The sequence below is a fragment of the Ranitomeya imitator genome, chromosome 2 (assembly GCF_032444005.1).
Source record: "Ranitomeya imitator isolate aRanImi1 chromosome 2, aRanImi1.pri, whole genome shotgun sequence".
NCBI classification, from domain to species: Eukaryota; Metazoa; Chordata; class Amphibia; order Anura; family Dendrobatidae; genus Ranitomeya; species Ranitomeya imitator.
The window spans coordinates 188,811,021-188,834,828 of NC_091283.1; the positions used below are offsets into that span (position 1 = coordinate 188,811,021).

The window sequence follows — 23,808 nt, forward strand, 5'->3', positions numbered from 1 at the left end:
AGACTTTGCTAGTTTCCCATGTACTGTAAGAGGGATAACTACTGCGCCTCTCCACCATGTGCACGATCGCACAGAGCCGCACGCGGATGCAGTTGCCTCTGCAATTTGCAGACAAGGCTAAGGTGGAATGTGTGAATTATTGCACGTGTTTCCATATCTGCAGCAGTGTATGAGCCCAGAGTTCCCTCTTCTGTGGCGGCTGGATGGTCACCAAGTGCTTTATTAGCACCATATGACCACATGGAAAATAAAACCCCTCTAAATATTTCTGGAAGATTGAATTCATGGTATGAGAGCATTAATGACTAATGTATTTTACAGAAATACGATTACGACAGCAGCACTGTCCGCAAGAAGTTCTTCCAAGAAGCGTTACTACAAATTATCATCCCATTTCTACTGAAGAAGTTGGCTCCAACCTGCAAATCTGTGAGTGCGGGGTGAAGGGAGGAAACCAGGGGATGGTGGGACGGGCAGCAGGACGAGTGCAGGAAACCGGTGTCAGCAGCGATGAGCGAGGTGTGACACATACCGGAGGGGAGAGGTCACAGAAAGCGGAAGTCTCTGACTGTCTGGTCTTACAAAACTTACCCTCAAACACACTGATAATTCCGTCTTATTGCGACACCACGGCTTTCTGACAAATGTATTAAAAATGAATGTGATGGGAAAAGTGGACACAATGCAAATCGCTCACCGTGTCTGCTGCGTATTCCTGGCACATTGTCCTCCCTGTGCACATCTCCTTACACAGTCCTTAGCTACTAAGGAATAATTCTGTATGTGGGCAGAGTTTCTCATCTAAGGGTATGTTCACACGTTGAGTTTTTGCTGCGGTTTTTTAAATGCAAGTTTTCAGCTGCGTTTTACAGTATCGGCAAAGTCTGAGATTTCAGAAATCTCATGCACACGCCTTGTTTGTTTTTTGTGCCAGTATTTCGTACTTTGCTTGGTTTTTACAGAACACGTCACTTCTTTCAGCATTTTTCACCCACTGAAAGTAATGTGTGTTGAAAAAATGCAGATACCCGGTTTTGATGCTTTTTTTTGTGCCAAAATCTTATGAAGTAGAAAATTATTTTTTAATTTTTTTGCCACTAAACTTTATCAGCATGCACCAGACACAAATGTAGCATGACCAAAAAGCTGCAAACAAACACAAGAAAAACCTGTTTTCTCTGCAGCTTTCTTACTGCCAAGAGTGCAGATTTTGCTGCAGAAGAACGCAGCAAAAAACGCCATGTGGCCAGACCTGAGAGATTAGTCACCCTAATGTGCATTTGTCAGACAGTTTCCTGACTCTCTCCTATACACGAGTGCTCAGTCCTGCCGCATTTTCCACCGGGAGAGAGTGGAGAAAGCTACCGGACACCTCCGACAGTGGCTCATTCATGATGACACAAGGATCAGGTGAAGAAACTCCATCTGCCCAATACTTCTTTTCCCTCCTGACATGATCTGTTATTAGATAGTCCGAAAGCCCCCGTACACATCAGATTGCCAAACCTTCAGATTTTGGATGACAAGACTATGATCTAATGTGAATGGGGGTCCTCCCGACCCTACTGACAGATATCAGGGGCAAGAAGGATCCATACGCTTGAATTTCAGCTGCTGAACTTTTATTATTCACACCCCCTGAAATATGGAGTCTGGAAGCAGCTCTTACAAAGTGAGCACAGGAGCGATTTGTCAGGGCTTGAGTTGGGGGAGAGCGGTCACCCGAATGTTTGACCGACCTTTCTCTAATGTATGGGGCCTTTAGAGAATCAGTATTGCTTGCTGCACTGGATACAAGGATGTTGAACACCTGCGATCCCCTCATACACATTAGACAAACGTTGGCTAAACCCAATGATATTGATAGTCTAATGCAGGGGTCCCCAACTCCAGGCCTCGAGGGCCGCCAAAAGTGCAGGTTTTCAGGATTTCTTTAGTATTGCATTGGTGGTAATGTAATCATCTGCACAGGTGATGATTCCAATCCCTGTGCAATACTAAGGAAATCCTGAAAACCTGCACTGTTGGCGGCCCTCGAGGCCTGGAGTTGGGGACCACTGGTCTAATGTGTATGGGGGGTTGGCCGACTGATGGTCGGAGGAGATGCTGATCGGGAATATCCTGTTTCGGACTGACGATCAGGAGAACAATGTGAAGAGTAGCCTAGAAACTAGCGCCTGCCATTACATGGGCTGCTCCTACAAGGCTTGCTGCATTTTAGCTTTATGGCTCTGTTCTCTGTCCTCTACAGGAATTGCCCCGTTACCAGGAACTTATATTTGAGGAGTTGTCCCGGTTTGTGCTGCTGGAGAATATTTATGAAGAAGTTGTACTGCAAACTGTAATGAGAGATATTGTGCAAGGTAAGGCCGGCGCAGATATCGGACACGCGGTGGCGGTGAGGTCGGCATATGGTTCCCTTTATAATGTATGTATTTTTCATCTGTTTCCAGCTGTTAAAGACGCTGCCACTCAGCGTAAGCACAACCTGTACCGGGATAGTATGGTGATGAATAACAGTGACCCCAATCTTCATCTCCTCGGCGAGGGGCCTCCGATCAACTGGACTAATGAATATGCCAATAGTAGTGACGTGTCTGGAAATCGACATGCCAGAGCTCGCCAAGTGGTGTCTATTATTCAAGATGATGAAGTACCAGAATACTTGGAATCGTGCCAGGAAGTACCAGCCAATGAAGACATCCCCGAGGAACCAGGGTCCAGTGACGTGCACGCCATCCGTAACATGCTCGTCAAACAATTTGATGTTGAAGTTCCAGTAAAAGACATTGTAGAGCAATCTGACGAAGTACGACCTGAAGAAGAGCCGGTGGTGCATGTGATCCAGCCACACACAGAGCAAGTGCCGCCAGCTGGGCCGCAACCGGAAATGTGTGCCGAGCCGCTTGAGCACTATGCAGATACGCCAGATCACAGTCGGGCAGAGGAAATACCGCCACAATACAACATACCAGCTGTGCACAGTGTAGAGGCCACTCCAGAAAATCACCATGTAACAGACGTCTTAGAGGATGAAGAAGAGCATTCTGCACAGGACGAACGGCCACAAGAGCCCAATGACCATTTAGCTCCGGAGGAGAAATTTGCAATTCACGACAGCATGGCTCCTCCACTGGAACTCGTAATAGATCGTGCAAGTCCAGAACACGATGAGACTGAAGCAGAAGACCGTACAGTACAAGGAATAACCCATCCCCAGTCACCGCAGGAGGAAACCTCTTCCCTCGTCACCCCCACAGAAGAATGCCATGCAGTGTCGCCACAATCTCCGGTGACGCACATAGTACATTGCACTCCCGACGATAGCGGATTCCAGTCACCCCTAAGTGAGGAGGAAGAGGAAGGTGGTGAGGGGTTCAGAGAAATCCCTGTACCTGCGCCAAGGAAGGGTGGTGAGGCCATCACCCAATTCTGAGTAGCAGTAACAAGAGACTGAGGTTGTACAATGAACTTCTATGGAGGGCAGAGAGGTGGCGCCGAGCTGCTTCCTTTTGGCACAAAACTACTTATTTAAATGCTTTTTGGCTCTGCTATTCTCCGCTATGCCAGGACTGATATTTTTGCTTTTTTTTTTTTTTTTTTCCTTCATTTTCAGTGTTTTCAATGTTCATCAGCACACATCACTGCACCCCACGATTACACTGCTGCTGTTTCCTCGCCCATCAGGCAACACCGATTCACCATGTCTGCCACTAAATCTCATTCACGCCCGTCCTGAGGGGGAATTTGAGTTTTGAGCTGATGCAGATCACCGTTCTAGAGCTTCATTATTTTTATCTAGATGTCACCTCCTACACACTTCTATTACTGCCACTTCCTGTATACACGTTCTCTGCCCGTGACCGCACACACTTGTATAAACACTAACCCAAGCATCAGCCCTCACTGTCTCCCCCTTGTGGAAGGGTCAGAGGATGCAACAGTGATTTGACACAAGATTGAGAAAGTAACACCTATCTCTTAAGTTTTGCCCTTTAGAAAAAAAAATCTGGGTATGAAATCATTATATTTAACACACTGTAGAGTTGGTACAAATCCATTTGCAGGACTCAATCCAGCGGCTGGGGCTGTAAGCCCTCAGAACCAGAACAGGAGCCTCTTACCTGCCAGCATCCATGGCTCTTCTTTTGATTATTCGGCCTGGCAGGACATCACCATTCCGGTATGAAGCACATGTGACGTCGTGCCAGGACAGCTGATCAAAACCAGTCAGTTGCAGGTTCGGGATTACTGCCCTCGCTCTGGATGGGGTCCTGTGCATCGATTTTCACCAGCTCAAACACTCCAACCGTATGATATTGCAAAAGTCACTCTTACTTACCTTCATGCTTGAAGTGTCTTTACACGTCCCCGATTCTTCGTGCTGGCCTATGGCAATCCAAACTTGCCTTGTGAACTGGCCATAGAAGACCAGTGTAGTCCTAACTAGTGATGAGCGAGTGTGCTCCTTCCTCAAGATTTCTGAGCATGCTCGGGTGTATTCCGAGTATCTTGGGCGTGCTTGTAGATTATGTTTTTGTCTCCGCAGCTGCATGATTTGCGGCTGCTAGACAGCCTGAATACATGTGGGGATTCCCTAACAAACAGGCAATCCCTGCATGTGTTCAGGTTGTCTAACAGCCGCAAATCATGCCGCTGCGGCAACTCAAACATAATTTCCGAGCATGTCCAAAATACTTGGGGAACACCCGAGCATGCTCGGAAATCTCGAGTAACAAGCACACTCACTCATCACTAGTCCTAACCTTTGCAAGGGTAAGCAACATGAGATGAGCTGGATTAGGGACATTAGTTTATCCTTCCATGAAAAGGAAGAAGTAGGGTCCCACCGACCAGTCGACACATGGAGGAGACCGAGACACGGGGGAGCAATCTCATTCCTTACACGCCAATATGGGGCAACCCAATGTTTTAAGCCGAGCAGTGCCTTTTTTTAATCTCGATCCACACCTGCGGATTTTCTTCTCTCTATTATATTTTATTAAAACTTTTAAATGTTTTAAAGAAGAAACAAACAAAAAAAAGCTTCTAATTATTAATAAATACTTTATTATAAGAAATTCAGAGGTGTATGAAATATTTTCTGTGTATTTTTATGGATGTGGATTGCACCCCGTATCCTGAGAAAGAGACACATTTTAAGTCCAGTGTAAAATGGATAAACCATCAACCAAAAAGAATAAAGCTGGAGAAATAACAGTATAAAGACACATTGCGTCAGTGTTGTATTCAGGAGAAATCCTAACGCCATGCGCACAGTTGGCTCCTCCAGTTCTGTACTCCTTGTTTCTTATAAAGCCCCTCCATACACTAACGTCAGCTAAACCCACCGACATCGGCAGGTTCGGCCGATAGTCTGTGTATGGGGGTCCTCGGACCTGATGATGTTGGGGGGCAGAAAAGGATTCAGACTGTTTATCCTTTGTCCTCCGAGATAAACAGCCACCAGAGATGTCTGACAGCGGCTCTTTCCAAAAGAACATAAGAGCGCTCCTGTGTATGGGAGATTCGGGTGAGATCAGTGCCAGCCAAACCCTCGTTTGGGTGGGGGGCTTTAAGGGTTTGCTCACATTGGACACCTCTGTTGAATTTTTGCAGAGGGGTATGCTGCAAATTTCCATACACTTTACGTTGCAAAAGGGGGAAGGACCACAGCCTACATTTATAACTCTGCGGATTCCAAGTCTCAAGCATTGGTCAAATTGCTTTGTACATTTTCTTAATAGTGTGAGTGTAATACCCAGCAGATTTTCCTGTCTAGACAAAACAATACAATGCATGGGAGAAAAAAAAATCCCTAAAAGGCTGTCAACCTCTGCAACTAAATGCATAAAAAATGGAAAAAAACAACTTTGTAATAGTTCCTAATTTAAAAAAAAAAAAAATAAAAATGTCCTTTTGCTTTCCAGCTCTACGGAGACCGATGACTATAGAAATTTCTGTACTGGAGAAAAAAAAAACTAAAAAATGATGAAGGTATACACAGCCTGTACAATGATAAAATAATTTACTTTTTAAATGGGTGTCTGCATCATAAAAACATATAAATTTACTTCTTGATGAGCTAAAAGTGCAATCTAAAAAGTGGAAGGCCACCAAACCAAGGACCGGCACCCTTGCAGAGAAAGCAGTGAGCAACACGTTAACTGGTTATACTGGTTACTGTCGAGGCGTGGCAGCTTGCCTTATGATGGGGGAGTAAAAGCTCAGATCCACAAGGTGTATATGTAGGAAGAGTTATCCAGGACTGCTTTGGCTGCCATGTTTGGAAGACTTTTTTTCTTATTCATCGCGGCTCAGTCCTCTATAAACTGTGAGGCTTTGGGTATTTGGCAAGAAAAGGAAAAGCCACGTAGTATCCGAGGGCGGACCCGAGAACGACGGCAATAAAGATGGCGGCGTTGTAGGTCATGACGCACAACATCAACGCGTATCCAAGGAAAACTTGGGCGGTGTGCAGGAGGGCAAGAAAAGAGTGCAGGAGCCACCACCTGTGTGTAGAGAGCGCGGTGAATGGTGTACAAAAGAAAGGAACGAAAAATATGGAGAATGCGGCAGAACGGGCACTTACCGATAGGTAGAAGACGAAAACTGCATGGAAGGAACGGGGGTCTCCTCAGGACACAAAGGATCGGGGGTGAGCAAGGCGTCAGAGCTCACTGGCAGGTTACTCTCTGCGTCAGAGATGAGTGGGGGGTAAAGTGCAGAATCCGGGGTCACCGGCAGCGTCTGGATGACCCGGGCGAGGAGGTTTGATTTCCACACCTTAGAAAGCTCATAGAGAACCGTGAGGAGCAGGACGACCACAAAGGAAAGCACGAGACCTGGAGGAAGAAAACACAATATAATCACACCGGGAAAGATTGAACAATGTTCTGCAGCTGCCACAGTCATGAGACAGACCCTTAGGCTGGTTTCAGACGGATGTTTTTCTCAAATGTGCACCCCCAAACAAACACACTTTTTTTTTTTTTCTCCTTTTCCTGATTTATTTAACATATCTTCTGGTCTGTGTTGTAATAGTATAATTGTTCTATAAGGAAGGTGCACTGAATCGTTTGTCCTCGGCATTTTGTGCTGGCAGACTCTCTGGAATGCAAAAGTCGAATGCTTTATCCAGCATGTGCATTCATCAGAGGCAATAAAACGAAGTGTGAACTTGGCGTAGGTTGTAATGGTGTATTATTATTATTTATATAGCACCATTGATTCCATGGTGCTGTACATGAGAAGGGGTTACATACAGGTTACAGATATCACTTACAGTAAACAAACTAACAATGACAGACTGGCACAGAGGGGTGAGGACCCTGCCCTTGGGGGCTTACATTCTACAGGATCATGGGGAAGGAGACAGTAGGTTGAGGGTTGCAGGAGCTCCGGTGTTGGTGAGGCGGTAGCTTCGGTAGTGATGGGGAGGCGGTGGGGTCAGTGCAGGCTGTAGGCTTTCCTGAAGAGATGGGTTTTCAGGTTCCGTCTGAAGGATCTGAATGTGTTTGATAGTCTGATAGAATTCCAGAGGATGGAGGATATTCGGGAGAAGTCTTGGAGGCGGTTGGATGAGGAGCGAATAAGTGTGGAGGAGAGAAGGAGGTCTTCGGGGGACCGGAGATCACGTGAGGGAAGATATCGGGAGATTAGTTCAGAGATATATGGAGGAGACAGGTTGTGGATGGCTTTGTAGGTCATTGTTAGTAATTTGAACTGTATACGCTGAGGGAATGGGAGCCAGTGAAGAGATTTGCAGAGGGAGAAGCGGAGGAGTAGTGAGGAGAGAGATGAATTAGTCGGGCAGAAGAGTTAAGGATGGACTGGAGAAGTGCGAGGGTGTTAGCAGGGAGGCTGCAGAAAAGGATGTTGCAGTAGTTGAGGCAGGAGATGATGAGGGCATGCACAAGCATTTTAGTAGATTGACGGTTGAGGAAAGGACGGATTCTGGAGATATTTTTGAGCTGGAGGCGACGGGGTGGAGAGAGCTTGGATGTGCGGTTTGAAGGACAGGGCAGAGTCAAAGATTACTCCAAGGCAGCGGACTTCCAGTACGGGGGAAAGCATGATGTCATTGATTGCAATAGATAAGTCAGGTAAGGAAGATCTATGGGATGGAGGAAAGATGATGAGTTCAGATTTGTCCACATTGAGTTTGAGGAAGTGAGAGGAGAAGGAGGAGGATATGGCTGATAGGCACTTTGGGATTCTGGACAGCAGAGCGGTGACGTCTGGGCCAGAGAGGTAGATCTGAGTGTCATCGGCATAGAGGTGGTACTGGAATCCATGGGACTTTGAGTTGTCCCAAGCCAAGTGTATAGATTGAGAAGAGTAGGGGTCCTAGAACAGAGCTTTGGGGGACTCCAACAGAGAGAGGGTGGGATGAGGAGGTAGTGTGGGAGACGCTGAATGTGCGGTTGGAAAGGTACGAGGAGATCCAGGATAGGGCACGGTCTTTGATGCCAAAGGAGGAGAGGATCTGTAGTAAGAGGCAGTGGTCAACAGTGTCGAAAGCAGAGGACAGGTCTAGAAAGAGGAGTACAGAGTATTGTCCATTAGCTTTCCCGGTAAGTAGGCGGTTAGTGATTTTGGTCAGGGATGTCTCAGTTGAGTGATGGGGGCGGAAACCAGATTGTAGATTGTCAAAGAGCAAGTTAGATGAGAGGTGGGAGGAAAGTTCAGAGTGGACGTGCTGCTCCAGAAGTTTGGAAGCGAATGGGAGCAGTGATATTGGGCGATAGCTGGACATAGCAGTTGGATTGAGGGTTGGCTTTTTAAGGATAGGCGTGATAGGTGTATGATAGGCTAACATTTTTTTTCCCCTTCATTCTCAAGTGCTGGATTATATGAACTATTATTAAGCTCGGGTCCTTTTGAAAAAGAAAAAAAAATCCCAGCAATGTGATAGTCCGGTGTACCGTAATTTAGGGACCAGACTAGTACATGTAAACAGCAGGTAGCTCTTGCACCCATCCGCTTTGTGGATGGGCACCCGGGCCCAGTCAAGTCTGATATTTGTGGATATTACTCGTCTGCTACATTCAGTGGGCATGTCACCATCTATTCACAGCTCCAGAGGTGCAATGGGGAGCAGCGAAACACTATCTGGGCACATACTTGAAGGTGCCAGCGTTAAATTAGATTCTAACTTGCACGATTCTTCTAATGATCCGACAGAGAGCTCTAACTTCTTGATGATTGGACATTCATCTATAATAAGGAAACAGTCCAAAAATACATGGACCCATTATAGTCAAACTGTGAAAAATGGATGTCTGAACAAGCTTTTGGCTCCTTGACCTAGTACAGCTTATGGGTCTACCGAACCAAATCCTTCTGCTATTTTGGTCAGCTCTTTACAACCATCATCGGAGCTGCATTGTGTGAACCTGGCCTAAAGCAAACAATGTTCTGTGATAAGGATATTGTTCTGTTCTCCAAAATGTAAATTCGCAGAAAAAGGAAGTGATTCTTATAATCATAAGACTGCGCCCCTGAGTGACATCTGACATGGACTTTGCAGAAGTGATTTGACTTTTCAGTCTGCGCCATCACCCAATAATGAGTCCTCGTTAGTGAAGACTGGACGTGCTGGGATAAGGTGTTCTGATTATCTGATCAGGCTCAGGTGCTAACCGATTGTCTTCAGCGTGCTCGAAAAATGTTTGAGTCCTGCAGCTCCATGTCTCGTGGCTATTAGACAGAGGCAACACATACAGGGATTGCCTAACATTCAGGCAATCCCTGCATGTGTTGCGGTTGTCGAACAGCCACGAGACATGGAGCTGCAGGACTCAAACATATCTTTCGAGCACGATGAAGACAAGCAGTTAGCAACTGAGCATGATCAGATAATCAGAATACCTTATCCCACCATATTCACTCATCACTAGTCCTCGTCAGTTTATTATTAAAGGCCCATTCAGAATCAAAATGGTCCAAAATATTCCGGGATACAAAAGTGGGAAAATTAGGTCCAACATTGCATGGTGGGATTTGCAGGAAGTTTGGCATTCCTGTAAAGTGCAATATTATTATTATTTACTAGATGGCAGCCAGATTCTAAAGAATCGGGAGTCTAGAATCCATATATACTTTATTTATTCAAATGTAAGAATAATACAATTAATAAATAATAGTAAGAAAGAACAAAAATAATAGGCAGTATATGGAGAAAACACCAAACAAAAGTTCAAAATTGGTGTGAAAATGTCACTGAACCACTTCACAACTAAATATATATAGTTTTGGTAAATGGTATTATCATTTTTTTGACGAAATTCGGCAGGAGCTTGAAGAGCAACGTCACTGGGCCCGCCTCCACGCAGTAGAAACTTGCTGTGAGGTAAAAATTCAAAAATCACACCAAAATGGCGGGCGGAGTGTGTCACAGTACGGCACGTTTCTGATTGGTCGCTCGCAGCAGGCGGCAACCAATCAGACACTGGACACTGTTGACGTCACTTATCTCCGGACATTAGCTCCGGACAAAGCCACGGAAGTTGGCACAAATTGCAGGAAGTAGTATTCTAGGCAATTAAGCTCCGGACATTAGCTCCGGACAAAGCCACGGAAGTTGGCACAAATTGCAGGAAGTAGTATTCTAGGCAATTATATATTAGATTGTTATAGCGCCATTTATTCCATGGCGCTTTACATGTGAGGAGGGGTATACATAATAAAAACAAGTACAATAATCTTGAACAATACAAGTCACAACTGGTACAGGAGGACAAAAGGACCCTGCCCGCAAAGGCTCACAATCTACAAGGGATGGGTGAGAATACAGTAGGTGAGGATAGAGCTGGTCGTGCAGCGGTTTGGTCGATCGGTGGTTACTGCAGGTTGTAGGTTTGTCTGAAGAGGTAGGTCTTCAGGTTCTTTTTGAAGGTTTCGATGGTAGGAATATGGTAAATTGTTTTAATCACCAACAGATACTACAAGCGGCAATGAAGAAAATTGCATTTCAGTCCCCCCCGGGTTCAGAGCCATCCATCATCCATTAAAAACCACATACAAACATCATTTCCACGACGCACCCAGAACCGGATTTAATTACATCTCCTACCTGCCAAGGTCTGGACCGTCCAGAAATCAAACAACAGGGTCACATGGTCCGAGAAAATAAAATGCATCTGAGGAAAAAAAAAAGAGAAATTGCCTGAATACGTGAAGTAGCGGCCTTCAGTCTTGCACCGAAGCGCCATTCAACCATGATACAGACGTTGTTTTATTTGATGGGTCCTCCAGACCTCTGATCTTGCTGATCTATCCTTAGAGTGGGTCATCAAAATGAGATGGGTGGGTGTCCGGCACTGATCAGCTGTGATTGGCTCTGGTCAGATGTAAACCGTGTACGGAGCGGTAACGGCACAGCTCCGATCCCTAGTAGTGGCTGTTCCAGGTACTGCAGCTTGGCTACTATTCAAGGGAATGTGATCTGAACTGCAGAACCCAAAAAACATGCTGCGCTAATCCTCCCCGTTCACCGCTTATATCCAGCCGCTCCTGGAGATAACTCCATTTATCAGATATTGATGACCTATTTTTAAGCTGGATTATACACCTACCAGGAGCCTGGAGAGACCCACCGGTTAGATGCATGCGACACAGAACAGGAGCCATTCTTCATTTTGGCTCACTGATGGTGGTCTGAGTATAGGAAGCCCCTCGTTAATGTCCAAATGACTTAATAGCGCATCTAGACAGGGGTTCGCCTTCATTAGAAAACACATTCTCCACTAATATTCCAAGCCTTGCGTTCTGGCTTGGCAAAGAATAGACAGACTGTCATGGAGCCTGGTGCCATCTTCTATAAGTCGTGCATACATCGTACTGCAGAGTGTGATCCCCACTGGGTGTGCACTACACTTGGCAAGACCTATGAAATATCACATCCTAACGCAGAAGCGAGAGGGGCAGCACAACCTTTCACTTCTGCTCAGAACAAAACTGGGTGGTTTTTTTTAAGTGTTTTATCAGTGGTAAAAAAAAAAAGGGATGAAACAAAAACTCTGGGAAAACACACAAAAAAATGCTTCAAATTAGCAAAGTGTGAAAGAAAAGGAACAATTCCTGAATGTTGTTCTTCTTGAAAAACAAGATGAAAAAGGGCAGAAGACTGGAAAAATCTGGATAAAAGTGTCAGATAGGGAGAGTAAGTCAATGGACCATATGCGTTAATAAAAGATGAAAATAATAATGCTCTCCTCGGGCGGATCTAGATGTGGAAGACACAACTGAATATTTCCCAAACCCTTGCCAACCTAGCCTGGGATATGGAGAAATATCAGGTGATCGCGAAGTGATCACTTCTGCTGGTTTGAAAAAGGGGACCCCGATCTCCGAAACACTTCGTCAATTTTTAAACAATTTTTACCTTTTTTTTTTTTTTTATACCGTTTTACATCTCTTTCTATCAGTCAGGAATATGTTCATTTAATACATTTCTAGGAGGACTTTGGCTATGTGCACACGCTGCGGATTTTGCTGCGGGTCCGCAGCAGTTTCCCATGAGTTTACAGTACAATGTAAACCTACGGGAAACCAAAAACGCTGTGCCCATGCTGCGGAAAAAAACGCGCGGAAACACAGCAGTTTACATTCCGCAGCATGTCACTTCTTTGTGCGGAATCCGCAGCGGTTTTACACCTGCTCCATAATAGAAAAATGCAGGTGTAAAACCGCAGGGGAATCCGCACAAAAAACGCGGTAAACCCGCAGGAAAAACGTAGTGTTCTTGCCCTGCGGATTTATCAAATCCGCTGTGGAAAAATCCGCAGAGGACCATTCTACGTGTGCACATAGCCTTATGGAGTAATTGAGCGGTCTACTATTTTTTTTTTTTTTGCTTTTACAATCCCTGCATTGGATGGGCCATTTCTTCTTTTTTTTCCCCACTCAAAAAAGTTGTCGTGTGAACATAACCCTTAGGGCACAGTCAGGCGGCCATATAAATCGGAGTGCAGCGCACGGACTGGCTGTCGGCTCTCCCATCCTGAGAGTGATCGCTTCATGTTTTTCTATGCAGCTGTCACGCTCAGGAGAGCCGCCAGCCAGTCCGTGCACAGCACTCCGATTTATACTGCCGTCTGACTTCGCCCTTATGGTTATGTGCACACGTTGCGGATTCCTATGCGGATTTTTCAGCGCTGATCCTGCTCGGTGTTTGACGGGTACGTCAAAATGACGCACGGGGACGCATCCGCACACAACGCACTTCCCTGCGTACACAATGTTAAACATAGGTACGCAAGACGCATGCGGATCTGTACTCAGGCATACGCTGCGGACTGAAACGCAAGTGTGAAACTGGCCAAAGGTCATAAATTGCAGCTGCACGACGCGTCTCCTGACACTACACTGGACAATGAAAACTGAAGATTTTTACATATCTACAATGATGGGGATGAAGGCAGTCACAAGGCAGCAGAATCAACATAGTGCTCACCCGGTAAGCAGCACAGTATTATAGGCACAGATAGTGCTGCCTCCCCCCACTCTTCCTATGATCAGTATCGCCACCCTATAAATAATATAGGGACAGATGGTTCTGACTCTAGTAAATAAGTAGTACTGTCCTCTGTATCTCTCTGTAAATGATGGGAGAACAGCTAGTACTTCCTTACTCTGTGAATAGGTACTACCTCCCTGTAGATAATGTAGGCACAGACAGTGCTGCCTCCCTGTAGATAATGAAGGGAGGGAGAGGAAAAAGAAACCGACCAAAAAAGTCCCAATACAGTATATCATATATTATCATAAGTAACTTTATTAAAGATAGCAGCAACAGGGGTGTCAGCACAATGACACTAAAAACACAATTAAAAGCAGGGTGGACGGCATTCGGATGAAGGGGCTACAGTATATAAATGTAAGCCACTATTGATTAGACTTTTTTCAATATGATCTACACCACGAGGTGACTTACTATATATGGGCTCACGATGAGATGAGCACCTTTCCATGTTTATAGTGTTTTAGATTAGGACCTGCTATGTAATCATTCAACACATTGAGGATTGCACCGACACTTTACTTTTTTGCTTATAACGAGACTCACTATTGTGTTGCTCGTGTAAGGACTTCTTTTTGATAAGACTATATGCACACTATGTTGATCTGTTGCCCTCCTTCCCACACTGCCATATATCCTGTGTGTGCGTCCCTGCTTTTAATTGTGTTTTTAGTGTCATTGTGCTGACACCCCTGTTGCTGCTATCTTTAATAAAGTTACTTATGATAATATATGATATACTGTATTGGAACTTTTTTGGTCGGTTTCTTTTTCCTCTCCCTCCCTTCACTTTATGGTTTTCTGACTGTCCCCATTACCTTATATAAGTCAGATCTGTTGGGTCACTACTTTGCTACTACGATCTATATCTATGATAGACTTATGAAGAACCTTGCAAAGATCTAATATACAGGGTGGTCCAAAAGTAGGTGGACAGTATGTGTAATAGGGTTATGAAGGGGGAGATTTATCAAACATGGCTTTTGGGGTTCAAATTTCTCACCACACATCTAGATAAGTTTCTTGGGGGGAGGGAGGGGTCTAGTTTCCAATATGGGATCACTTGTGGGGGGTTTCTACTGTTTAGGCACATCAGGGGCTCTGCAAACGCAACATGACGCCCGCAGACCGTTACATCAAAGTCTGCATTCCAAAACGCTACTACTTCTCTTCCGAGCCCCGACGGGTGCCCAAACAGTGGTTCCCCCCCACATATGGGGTATCGGCGTACTCGGGACAAACTGGACAACAACTTTTGCTGTCCACTTTCTCCATTTACCCTTAGGAAAATAAAAAAATTGTTGCTAAAAGATAATTTTTGTGACTAATAAGTGAAATATTCATTTTTTTTCTTCCATGTTGCTTCTGCTGCTGTGAAACACCTGAAGGGTTAATAAACTTCTTGAATGTGGTTTTGTGCACCTTGAGGGGTGCAGTTTTTAGAATGGTGTCACTTTTGGGTATTTTCAGCCATACAGACCCCTCAAACTGACATCAAATGTGAGGTGGTCCCTAAAAAAAATGGTTTTGTAAATTTTGTTGTAAAAATTAGAAATCGCTGGTCAAATTTTAACCCTTATAACTTCCTAGCAAAAAAAAAAAAAAATTGTTTCCAAAATTGTGCTGATGTAAAGTAGATGTGTGGGAAATGTTATTTATTAAGTATTTTGTGTGACATATCTCTGGTTTAACAGAATAAAAATTCAAAATAAATAATAATAGATCAAAATAAATATTATTTTCTGTCCACCTACTTTTAGACCACCCTGTATTTTCTTTGTAAATTTGTTTCTCCCTGTAGATAATGTAGGCACAGACACTACTGCCTCCCTGTAGATAATGTAGGCACAGACACTACTGCCTCCCTGTAGATAATGTAGGCACAGACACTACTGCCTCCCTGTAGTTAATGTAGGAACAGACACTACTGCCTCCCTGTAGATAATTTAGGCACAGACACTACTGCCTCCCTGTAGATAATGTAGGCACAGACACTACTGCCTCCCTGTACATAATGTAACATAGTAACATAGTAACATAGTTAGTAAGGCCGAAAAAAGATATTTGTCCATCCAGTTCAGCCTATATTCCATCATAATAAATCCCAAGATCTATGTCCTTCTACAGAACCTAATAATTGTATGATACAATATTGTTCTGCTCCAGGAAGACATCCAGGCCTCTCTTGAACCCCTCGACTGAGTTCGCCATCACCACCTCCTCAGGCAAGCAATTCCAGATTCTCACTGCCCTAACAGTAAAGAATCCTCTTCTATGTTGGTGGAAAAACCTTCTCTCCTCCAGACGCAAAGAATGCCCCCTTGTGCCCGTCACCTTCCTTGGTATAAACAGATCCTCAGCGAGATATTTGTATTGTCCCCTTATATACTTATACATGGTTATTAGATCGCCCCTCAGTCGTCTTTTTTCTAGACTAAATAATCCTAATTTCGCTAATCTATCTGGGTATTGTAGTTCTCCCATCCCCTTTATTAATTTTGTTGCCCTCCTTTGTACTCTGTCTAGTTCCATTATATCCTTCATGAGCACTGGTGCCCAAAACTGGACACAGTACTCCATGTGCCGTCTAACTAGGGATTTGTACAGAGGCAGTATAATGCTCTCATCATGTGTATCCAGACCTCTTTTAATGCACCCCATGATCCTGTTTGCCTTGGCAGCTGCTGCCTGGCACTGGCTGCTCCAGGTAAGTTTATCATTAACTAGGATCCCCAAGTCCTTCTCCCTGTCAGATTTACCCAGTGGTTTCCCATTCAGTGTGTAATGGTGATATTGATTCCTTCTTCCCATGTGTATAACCTTACATTTATCATTGTTAAACCTCATCTGCCACATTTCAGCCCAAGTTTCCAACTTATCCAGATCCATCTGTAGCAGAATACTATCTTCTCTTGTATTAACTGCTTTACATAGTTTTGTATCATCTGCAAATATCGATATTTTACTGTGTGAACCTTCTACCAGATCATTAATGAATATATTGAAGAGAACAGGTCCCAATACTGACCCCTGCGGTACCCCACTGGTCACAGCGACCCAGTTAGAGACTATACCATTTATAACCACCCTCTGCTTTCTATCACTTAGCCAGTTACTAACCCATTTACACACATTTTCCCCCAGACCAAGCATTCTCATTTTGTGTACCAACCTCTTGTGCGGCACGGTATCAAACGCTTTGGAAAAATCGAGATATACCACGTCCAATGACTCACCGTGGTCCAGCCTATAGCTTACCTCTTCATAAAAACTGATTACATTGGTTTGACAGGAGCGATTTCTCATAAACCCATGCTGATATGGAGTTAAACAGTTATTCTCATTGAGATAATCCAGAATAACATCCCTCAGAAACCCTTCAAATATTTTACCAACAATAGAGGTTAGACTTACTGGCCTATAATTTCCAGGTTCACTTTTAGAGCCCTTTTTGAATATTGGCACCACATTTGCTATGCGCCAGTCCTGCGGAACAGATCCTGTCGCTATAGAGTCCCTAAAAATAAGAAATAATGGTTTATCTATTACATTACTTAGTTCCCTTAGTACTCGTGGGTGTATGCCATCCGGACCCGGAGATTTATCTATTTTAATCTTATTTAGCCGATTTCGCACCTCTTCTTGGGTTAGATTGGTGACCCTTAATATAGGGTTTTCATTGTTTCTTGGGATTTCACCTAGCATTTCATTTTCCACCGTGAATACCGTGGAGAAGAAGGTGTTTAATATGTTAGCTTTTTCCTCGTCATCTACAACCATTCTTTCCTCACTATTTTTTAAGGGGCCTACATTTTCAGTTTTTATTCTTTTACTATTGATATAGTTGAAGAACAGTTTGGGATTAGTTTTACTCTCCTTAGCAATGTGCTTCTCTGTTTCCTTTTTGGCAGCTTTAATTAGTTTTTTAGATAAAGTATTTTTCTCCCTATAGTTTTTTAGAGCTTCAATGGTGCCATCCTGCTTTAGTAGTGCAAATGCTTTCTTTTTACTGTTAATTGCCTGTCTTACTTCTTTGTTTAGCCACATTGGGTTTTTCCCATTTCTAGTCCTTTTATTCCCACAAGGTATAAACCGCTTACACTGCCTATTTAGGATGTTCTTAAACATTTCCCATTTATTATCTGTATTCTTATTTCTGAGGATATTGTCCCAGTCTACCAGATTAAGGGCATCTCTAAGCTGGTCAAACTTTGCCTTCCTAAAGTTCAGTGTTTTTGTGACTCCCTGACAAGTCCCCCTAGTGAAAGACAGGTGAAACTGTACAATATTGTGGTCGCTATTTCCTAGATGCCCAACCACCTGCAGATTTGTTATTCTGTCAGGTCTATTAGATAGTATTAGGTCTAAAAGTGCTGCTCCTCTGGTTGGATTCTGCACCAATTGTGAAAGATAATTTTTCTTGGTTATTAGCAGAAACCTGTTGCCTTTATGGGTTTCACAGGTTTCACTTTCCCAGTTAATATCCGGGTAGTTAAAGTCCCCCATAACCAGGACCTCATTATGGGTTGCAGCTTCATCTATCTGCTTTAGAAGTAGACTTTCCATGGTTTCTGTTATATTTGGGGGTTTGTAACAGACCCCAATGAGAATTTTGTTACCATTTTTCCCTCCATGAATTTCGACCCATATGGACTCGACATCCTCATTTCCTTCGCTAATATCCTCCCTTAAAGTGGACTTTAGACAAGACTTTACATAGAGACAAACCCCTCCTCCTCTCCGATTTTTACGATCCTTTCTAAACAGACTGTAACCCTGTAAGTTAACTGCCCAGTCATAGCTTTCGTCTAACCATGTCTCGGTTATTCCCACTATGTCAAAGTTACCTGTAGATATTTCTGCTTCTAGTTCTTCCATCTTGTTTGTCAGGCTTCTGGCGTTTGCGAGCATGCAGTTTAGAGGATTTTGTTTTGTTCCAATCTCCTCGCTGTGGATTGCTTTAGAAATGTTCTTACCTCCCATCTGAGTATGTTTTCCTGGGTCTTCTTTGTTCAAGTCTAATGTTTTTCTTCCCGTCCCCTCTTCTTCTAGTTTAACGCCCTAGAAGTTGTAGGCACAGACACTACTGCCTCCCTGTAGATAATGTAGGCACAGACACTACTGCCTCCCTGTAGATAATGTAGGCACAGACACTACTGCCTCCCTGTAGATAATGTAGGCACAGACGCTACTGCCTTCCTGTAGATAATGTAGGCACAGACACTACTGCCTCCCTGTAGATAATGTAGGCACAGACACTACTGCCTCCCTGTAGATAATGTAGGCACAGACACTACTGCCTCCCTGTAGATAATGTAGGAACAGACACTACTGCCTCCCTGTAGATAATGTAGGGACAGACACTACTGCCTCCCGGTAGATAATGTAGGAACAGACACTACTGCCTCCCTGTAGATAATGTAGGCACAGACAGTGCTGCGTCCTTGTGATAAAAAATGTAGGCACAGACAGTGCTGCCTCCCTGTAATAGAAAAAAATGTAGGCACAGACAGTGCTGCCTCCCTGTAATAAAAAATGTAGGCACAGACAGTGCTGCGTCCTTGTGATAAAAAATGTAGACACAGACAGTGCTGCCTCCCTGTAATAGAAAAAAAATGTAGGCACAGACAGTGCTGCCTCCCTGTAATAAAAAATGTAGGCACAGACAGTGCTGCCTCCCCGTAATAAAAAAAAAATGTAGACAGTGCTGCCTCCCTGTAATAAAAAAAATGTAGGCACAGATAGTGCTGCCTTCTTGTAATAAATAATGTACACACAGACAGTGCTGCTGTACTGTAATAAATAATGTAGGCACAGGCTGTGCTGCCTCCCTGTAATAAACAATGTAAACAGTGTAGGCACAGGCAGTGCTGCCTTCCTGTAATAAATAATGTAGGCACAGGAAGTGCTGCCTCCCCATAATAAATAGTATAGGCACAGACAGTGCTGCCTCCTTGTAATAAATAATGTAAGCACAGACAGTGCTACCTCCCTGTAATAGTGCAGGCACAGACAGTGCTGCCGTCCCATAATAAAAAATGTAGACACAGACTGTGCTGCCTCCTTGTAATAAATCATGTAGGCACAGACAGTGCTGCCTTCCTATAATAAATAATGTAGGCACAGACAGTGCTGCCTCCTTGTAATAAATAATGTAAGCACAGACAGTGCTACCTCCCTGTAATAGTGCAGGCACAGACAGTGCTGCCGTCCCATACTAAAAAATGTAGACACAGACTGTGCTGCCTCCTTGTAATAAATCATGTAGGCACAGACAGTGCTGCCTTCCTATAATAAATAATGTAGGCACAGACAGTGCTGCCTCCTCGTAATTAATCATGTAGGCACAGACAGTGCTGCCTCCTTGTAATAAATCATGTAGGCACTGACAATGCTGCCTCCCCTTAATAAATAGTGTAGGCACAGGCAGTGCTGCCTCCCCTTAATAAATAGTGTAGGTAGAGGCAGTGCTGCCTCACCATAATAAATGGTGTAGGCACAGACAGTGCTGCCTCCTTGTAATAAATAATGTAGGCACAGACAGTGCTATCTCCCTGTAACAGTGCAGGCACAGACAGTGCTGCCGTCCCATAATAAAAAATGTAGACAGACCGTGCTGCCTCCCCGTAATAAATAATGTGTTACACAGAGAGTACTGCCTTCCTGTAATAAATAGTGCAGGCAGACAGTGCTACCTCCCCGTAATAAATAGTGCAGGCACAGGCAGTGCTGCCTCCCTGTAATAAATAATGTAGGCACAGACAGTGCTGCCTCCCTGTAATTAATAATGTACGCACAGGCAGTGCTGCCTCCCTGTAATAACTAATATACGCACAGACAGTGCTGCCTCCCTGTAATAACTAATATACGCACAGACAGTGCTGCCTCCCTGTAATAACTAATATACGCACAGACAGTGCTGCCTCCCTGTAATAAATAGTGCAGGCACAGACAGTGCTGCCTCCCTGTAATAAATAGTGCAGGCACAGACAGTGCCGCCTCCCTGTAATAAATAGTGCAGGCACAGACAGTGCCGCCTCCCTGTAATAAATGATGTAGGCACAGACAGTGCTGCCTCCCTGTAATAAATAATGCAGGCACAGACCGTGCTGCCTCCCTGAAATAACTAATATACGCACAGACCGTGCTGCCTCCCTGTAATAACTAATATACGCACAGACAGTGCTGCCTCCCTGTAATAAATAATGCAGGCACAGACATAGCTGCCTCCCTGTAATAACTAATATACGCACAGACCGTGCTGCCTCCCTGTAATAAATAATGTAGGCACAGACAGTGCTACCTCCCTGTAATAAATAGTGCAGGCACAGACAGTGCTGCCTCCCTGTAATAACTAATATACGCACAGACCGTGCTGCCTCCCTGTAATAACTAATATACGCACAGACAGTGCTGCCTCCCTGTAATAAATAATGTAGGCACAGACAGTGCTGCCTCCCTGTAATAAATAGTACAGGCACAGACAGTGCTGCCTCCCTGTAATAAATAATGCAGGCACAGACCGTGCTGCCTCCCTGTAATAACTAATATACGCACAGACCGTGCTGCCTCCCTGTAATAAATAATGCAGGCACAGACCGTGCTGCCTCCCTGTAATAACTAATATACGCACAGACAGTGCTGCCTCCCTGTAATAAATAGTGCAGGCACAGACAGTGCCGCCTCCCTGTAATAAATAGTGCAGGCACAGATAGTGCCGCCTCCCTGTAATAAATAGTGCAGGCACAGACAGTGCCGCCTCCCTGTAATAAATAGTGCAGGCACAGATAGTGCCGCCTCCCTGTAATAAATAGTGCAGGCACAGACAGTGCCGCCTCCCTGTAATAAATAGTGCAGGCACAGACAGTGCCGCCTCCCTGTAATAAATAGTGCAGGCACAGACAGTGCCGCCTCCCTGTAATAAATAGTGCAGGCACAGACAGTGCCGCCTCCCTGTAATAAATAGTGCAGGCACAGACAGTGCCGCCTCCCTGTAATAAATAGTGCAGGCACAGACAGTGCCGCCTCCCTGTAATAAATAGTGCAGGCACAGACAGTGCCGCCTCCCTGTAATAAATAGTGCAGGCACAGACAGTGCCGCCTCCCTGTAATAAATAGTGCAGGCACAGACAGTGCCGCCTCCCTGTAATAAATAGTGCAGGCACAGACAGTGCCGCCTCCCTGTAATAAATAGTGCAGGCACAGACAGTGCCGCCTCCCTGTAATAAATAGTGCAGGCACAGACAGTGCTGCCTCCCTGTAATAACTAATATACGCACAGACAGTGCTGCCTCCTGTAGCTAGTGTAGGGATGATGCACGGGTCACGGGTGAGGAGGGTCCTCAGCAGCCCTCCAGTCACATTACTATTGTCCCCGGACAAGGAAACTTTGCAGGATTATCATCCATCACTTTTTAGTACTGTACTGTTCACCTCAGAGCTCCCGGCGACCAATTACAGCGTAATTTTTATTCCTCCAACCCACCTGTAAGAATGAATGCTGCACTGTGATTGGTTACTACAGGTACACCGGTAAATCGGACGGGTGAGCGCTCGCCTACAGAATATTTTACGTTAATGGCTGCACTGCATTTGCAAGTCATGCTGGAAGTTGTAGTTCTACAACACTTGCTGAACCACAGGTTATGAGTGACTAACAGGCGTTGCTTCCCTGGCAGGAGGGAGACCGCTGGCAGCGCGGGCAGGACGGGGGGTGACGTACCTGCATGGCACCGGGCGCACGAACCAGCAGCTCACAACACCGAGGAGCATTTGGAGTTCTGAAATCAGCTGACCGAGCGGAGCCTGACGGGAAACTGGGGGGCGGAGACACGGTAGGAAAGGGGCGCGGTCTGAGTAGTCACGTGACTATATATACTCTGCGATGGCGGACGCTGCAGAGTAGACTGCAGTTTTGTTCCGTTGCGAGTAGCGTCAGTTTTGTACGTGCTGCTGCTCCCGGATTTTACCAGTGCCGCCATATTATCGCGTTAGATCACGGGGCAGGCATTATTTGTGCGGCTTTTGCTATATAATAAACGAATATGGCAGTTTTTCGTGACCGCACCCGCCAGTGCAGCATGGAGGCAGTATACTGTGTAGCAGACAGGGATTGTGTGGGGACAATGTAGTCTACGAAACGGCAAGCAGTCCTGCCTGCACAAGCAAAGTGGTGGCCAGATGTAGCAGAGCTGCCCGGCAGTCCTATGTAAGAGCGCAGCTGGTAGAGGAGGTGGTGGCAGCAGGGGCTGGGGTTCTGCAGTGTTTGCCCACCCCCTTGTGATGAAGCATCAGGTGCCACCTACAAAGCAGGAGAGGGGTCCAGGGGCCACAGACCACGGATTGGACTAACAATCTATTAGGCGGCATCTATCGCTCCCGGTAAAGAGGGACAAACACCTCGGGATTTCTTGGACTGGACTTTAGGGTTCCTGACAGTAACTTGACATCTGACCCGTCACAGCCGATCAAAACCAGAACATTTCCTGCGCCTGTCCTCCATCCTCAGGGGGGCCGTCCTGTAGGACATGGGGTCTGACTGGCGGCACGATGTTATAGAGCCGGAGGCGCGGATCACAGTTTTGTGTTTGTATATAGGAGTCCAGTGGGCGGGGCTACTCAGTGATTGTATGTAGATATAACTACGGTCAATCACTAGTATAGAACCGCCCACTGGACTCCTAAATAAACACCAGTGATAATGGAAATAAAGTACAAGTTCTATATAGATTTCTGGGAATAGCATCATTCTGCTCAGCTTCTTCTCAATACCACGTGCCCACAGATCAGACTGGATGGACAGTGTGACAGGTTCCCTTTAAGAAGTACTTTTGATCAACAGCTTTCCGCACAGTGTGATAATCCCCCCCGATATGACGCCCCCCACAGGCCAACGAGGGCACAAACAGAACACTGTGATGCCATTACAATGCCCTCCACAAGGAATGATGGAAATGAACCCCCGCACCTAGCCTCGTTCCCCCGACGCACAGACAGCAGACATTTCTGAGGATACAAATACCATGAATACAGAGCTGGGATGGCCACATGATGCCCCTACACCACCCTTTGTGTCCTGCGGTCCATAGTTTGCCTAGGTCTGGCCTAAACACAGCTGTAACAGCCATATGTTCCTGTACAGTCCCATTAATGCCAGACTGGATTGTTTCTAATACAGCCCCTGCCCCTTTAAGACTCACTCTGGAAGACTCCAGCAGCTCCGTCACCTTTCTGTATCCTAAAACCTGTATAAAAGCGATAATTATTCACCCAAGTTCTAAGCA

At 45.1% G+C, this 23,808-nt stretch overlaps 2 protein-coding genes across 2 annotated transcripts in view; one reads left to right on the forward strand and one right to left on the reverse strand.

Annotated features, from left to right (window-relative positions):
• NIBAN2 (niban apoptosis regulator 2) overlaps positions 1 to 5,231 on the forward strand; it is a 54,800-nt gene extending 49,569 nt beyond the window's left edge. Inside the window, exons 13-15 of the mRNA XM_069748365.1 lie at positions 322 to 429; positions 2,252 to 2,363; positions 2,454 to 5,231. Coding sequence (XP_069604466.1) covers positions 322 to 429; positions 2,252 to 2,363; positions 2,454 to 3,436 — 1,203 coding nt within the window. The 3' untranslated portion in view covers positions 3,437 to 5,231. The remainder of the gene's footprint in view (positions 1 to 321; positions 430 to 2,251; positions 2,364 to 2,453) is intronic.
• Positions 5,048 to 22,329, reverse strand: SLC31A2 (solute carrier family 31 member 2). The gene is made up of 4 exons (XM_069748366.1): positions 22,248 to 22,329; positions 11,078 to 11,144; positions 6,593 to 6,845; positions 5,048 to 6,512 (listed from the first exon to the last, which is right to left on the reverse strand). Exons 1-4 carry the CDS (start codon positions 22,251 to 22,253, stop codon positions 6,326 to 6,328), a joined length of 513 nt encoding a protein of 170 aa, XP_069604467.1. The 5' UTR covers positions 22,254 to 22,329; the 3' UTR covers positions 5,048 to 6,325.
• Between the last annotated feature and the right edge of the window lie 1,479 nt (positions 22,330 to 23,808).

What these genes read in the sequence shown, in the direction of transcription:
- SLC31A2 (XM_069748366.1), bottom strand. An exon ending in GACGGTCCAGACCTTGGCAG is followed by an intron (nt 6,846 to 11,077) that starts GTAGGAGATGTA and finishes TTCTTCCTCCAG; the next exon opens with GTCTCGTGCTTTCCTTTGTG. An exon ending in TTTTCGTCTTCTACCTATCG is followed by an intron (nt 6,513 to 6,592) that starts GTAAGTGCCCGT and finishes CTCTACACACAG; the next exon opens with GTGGTGGCTCCTGCACTCTT.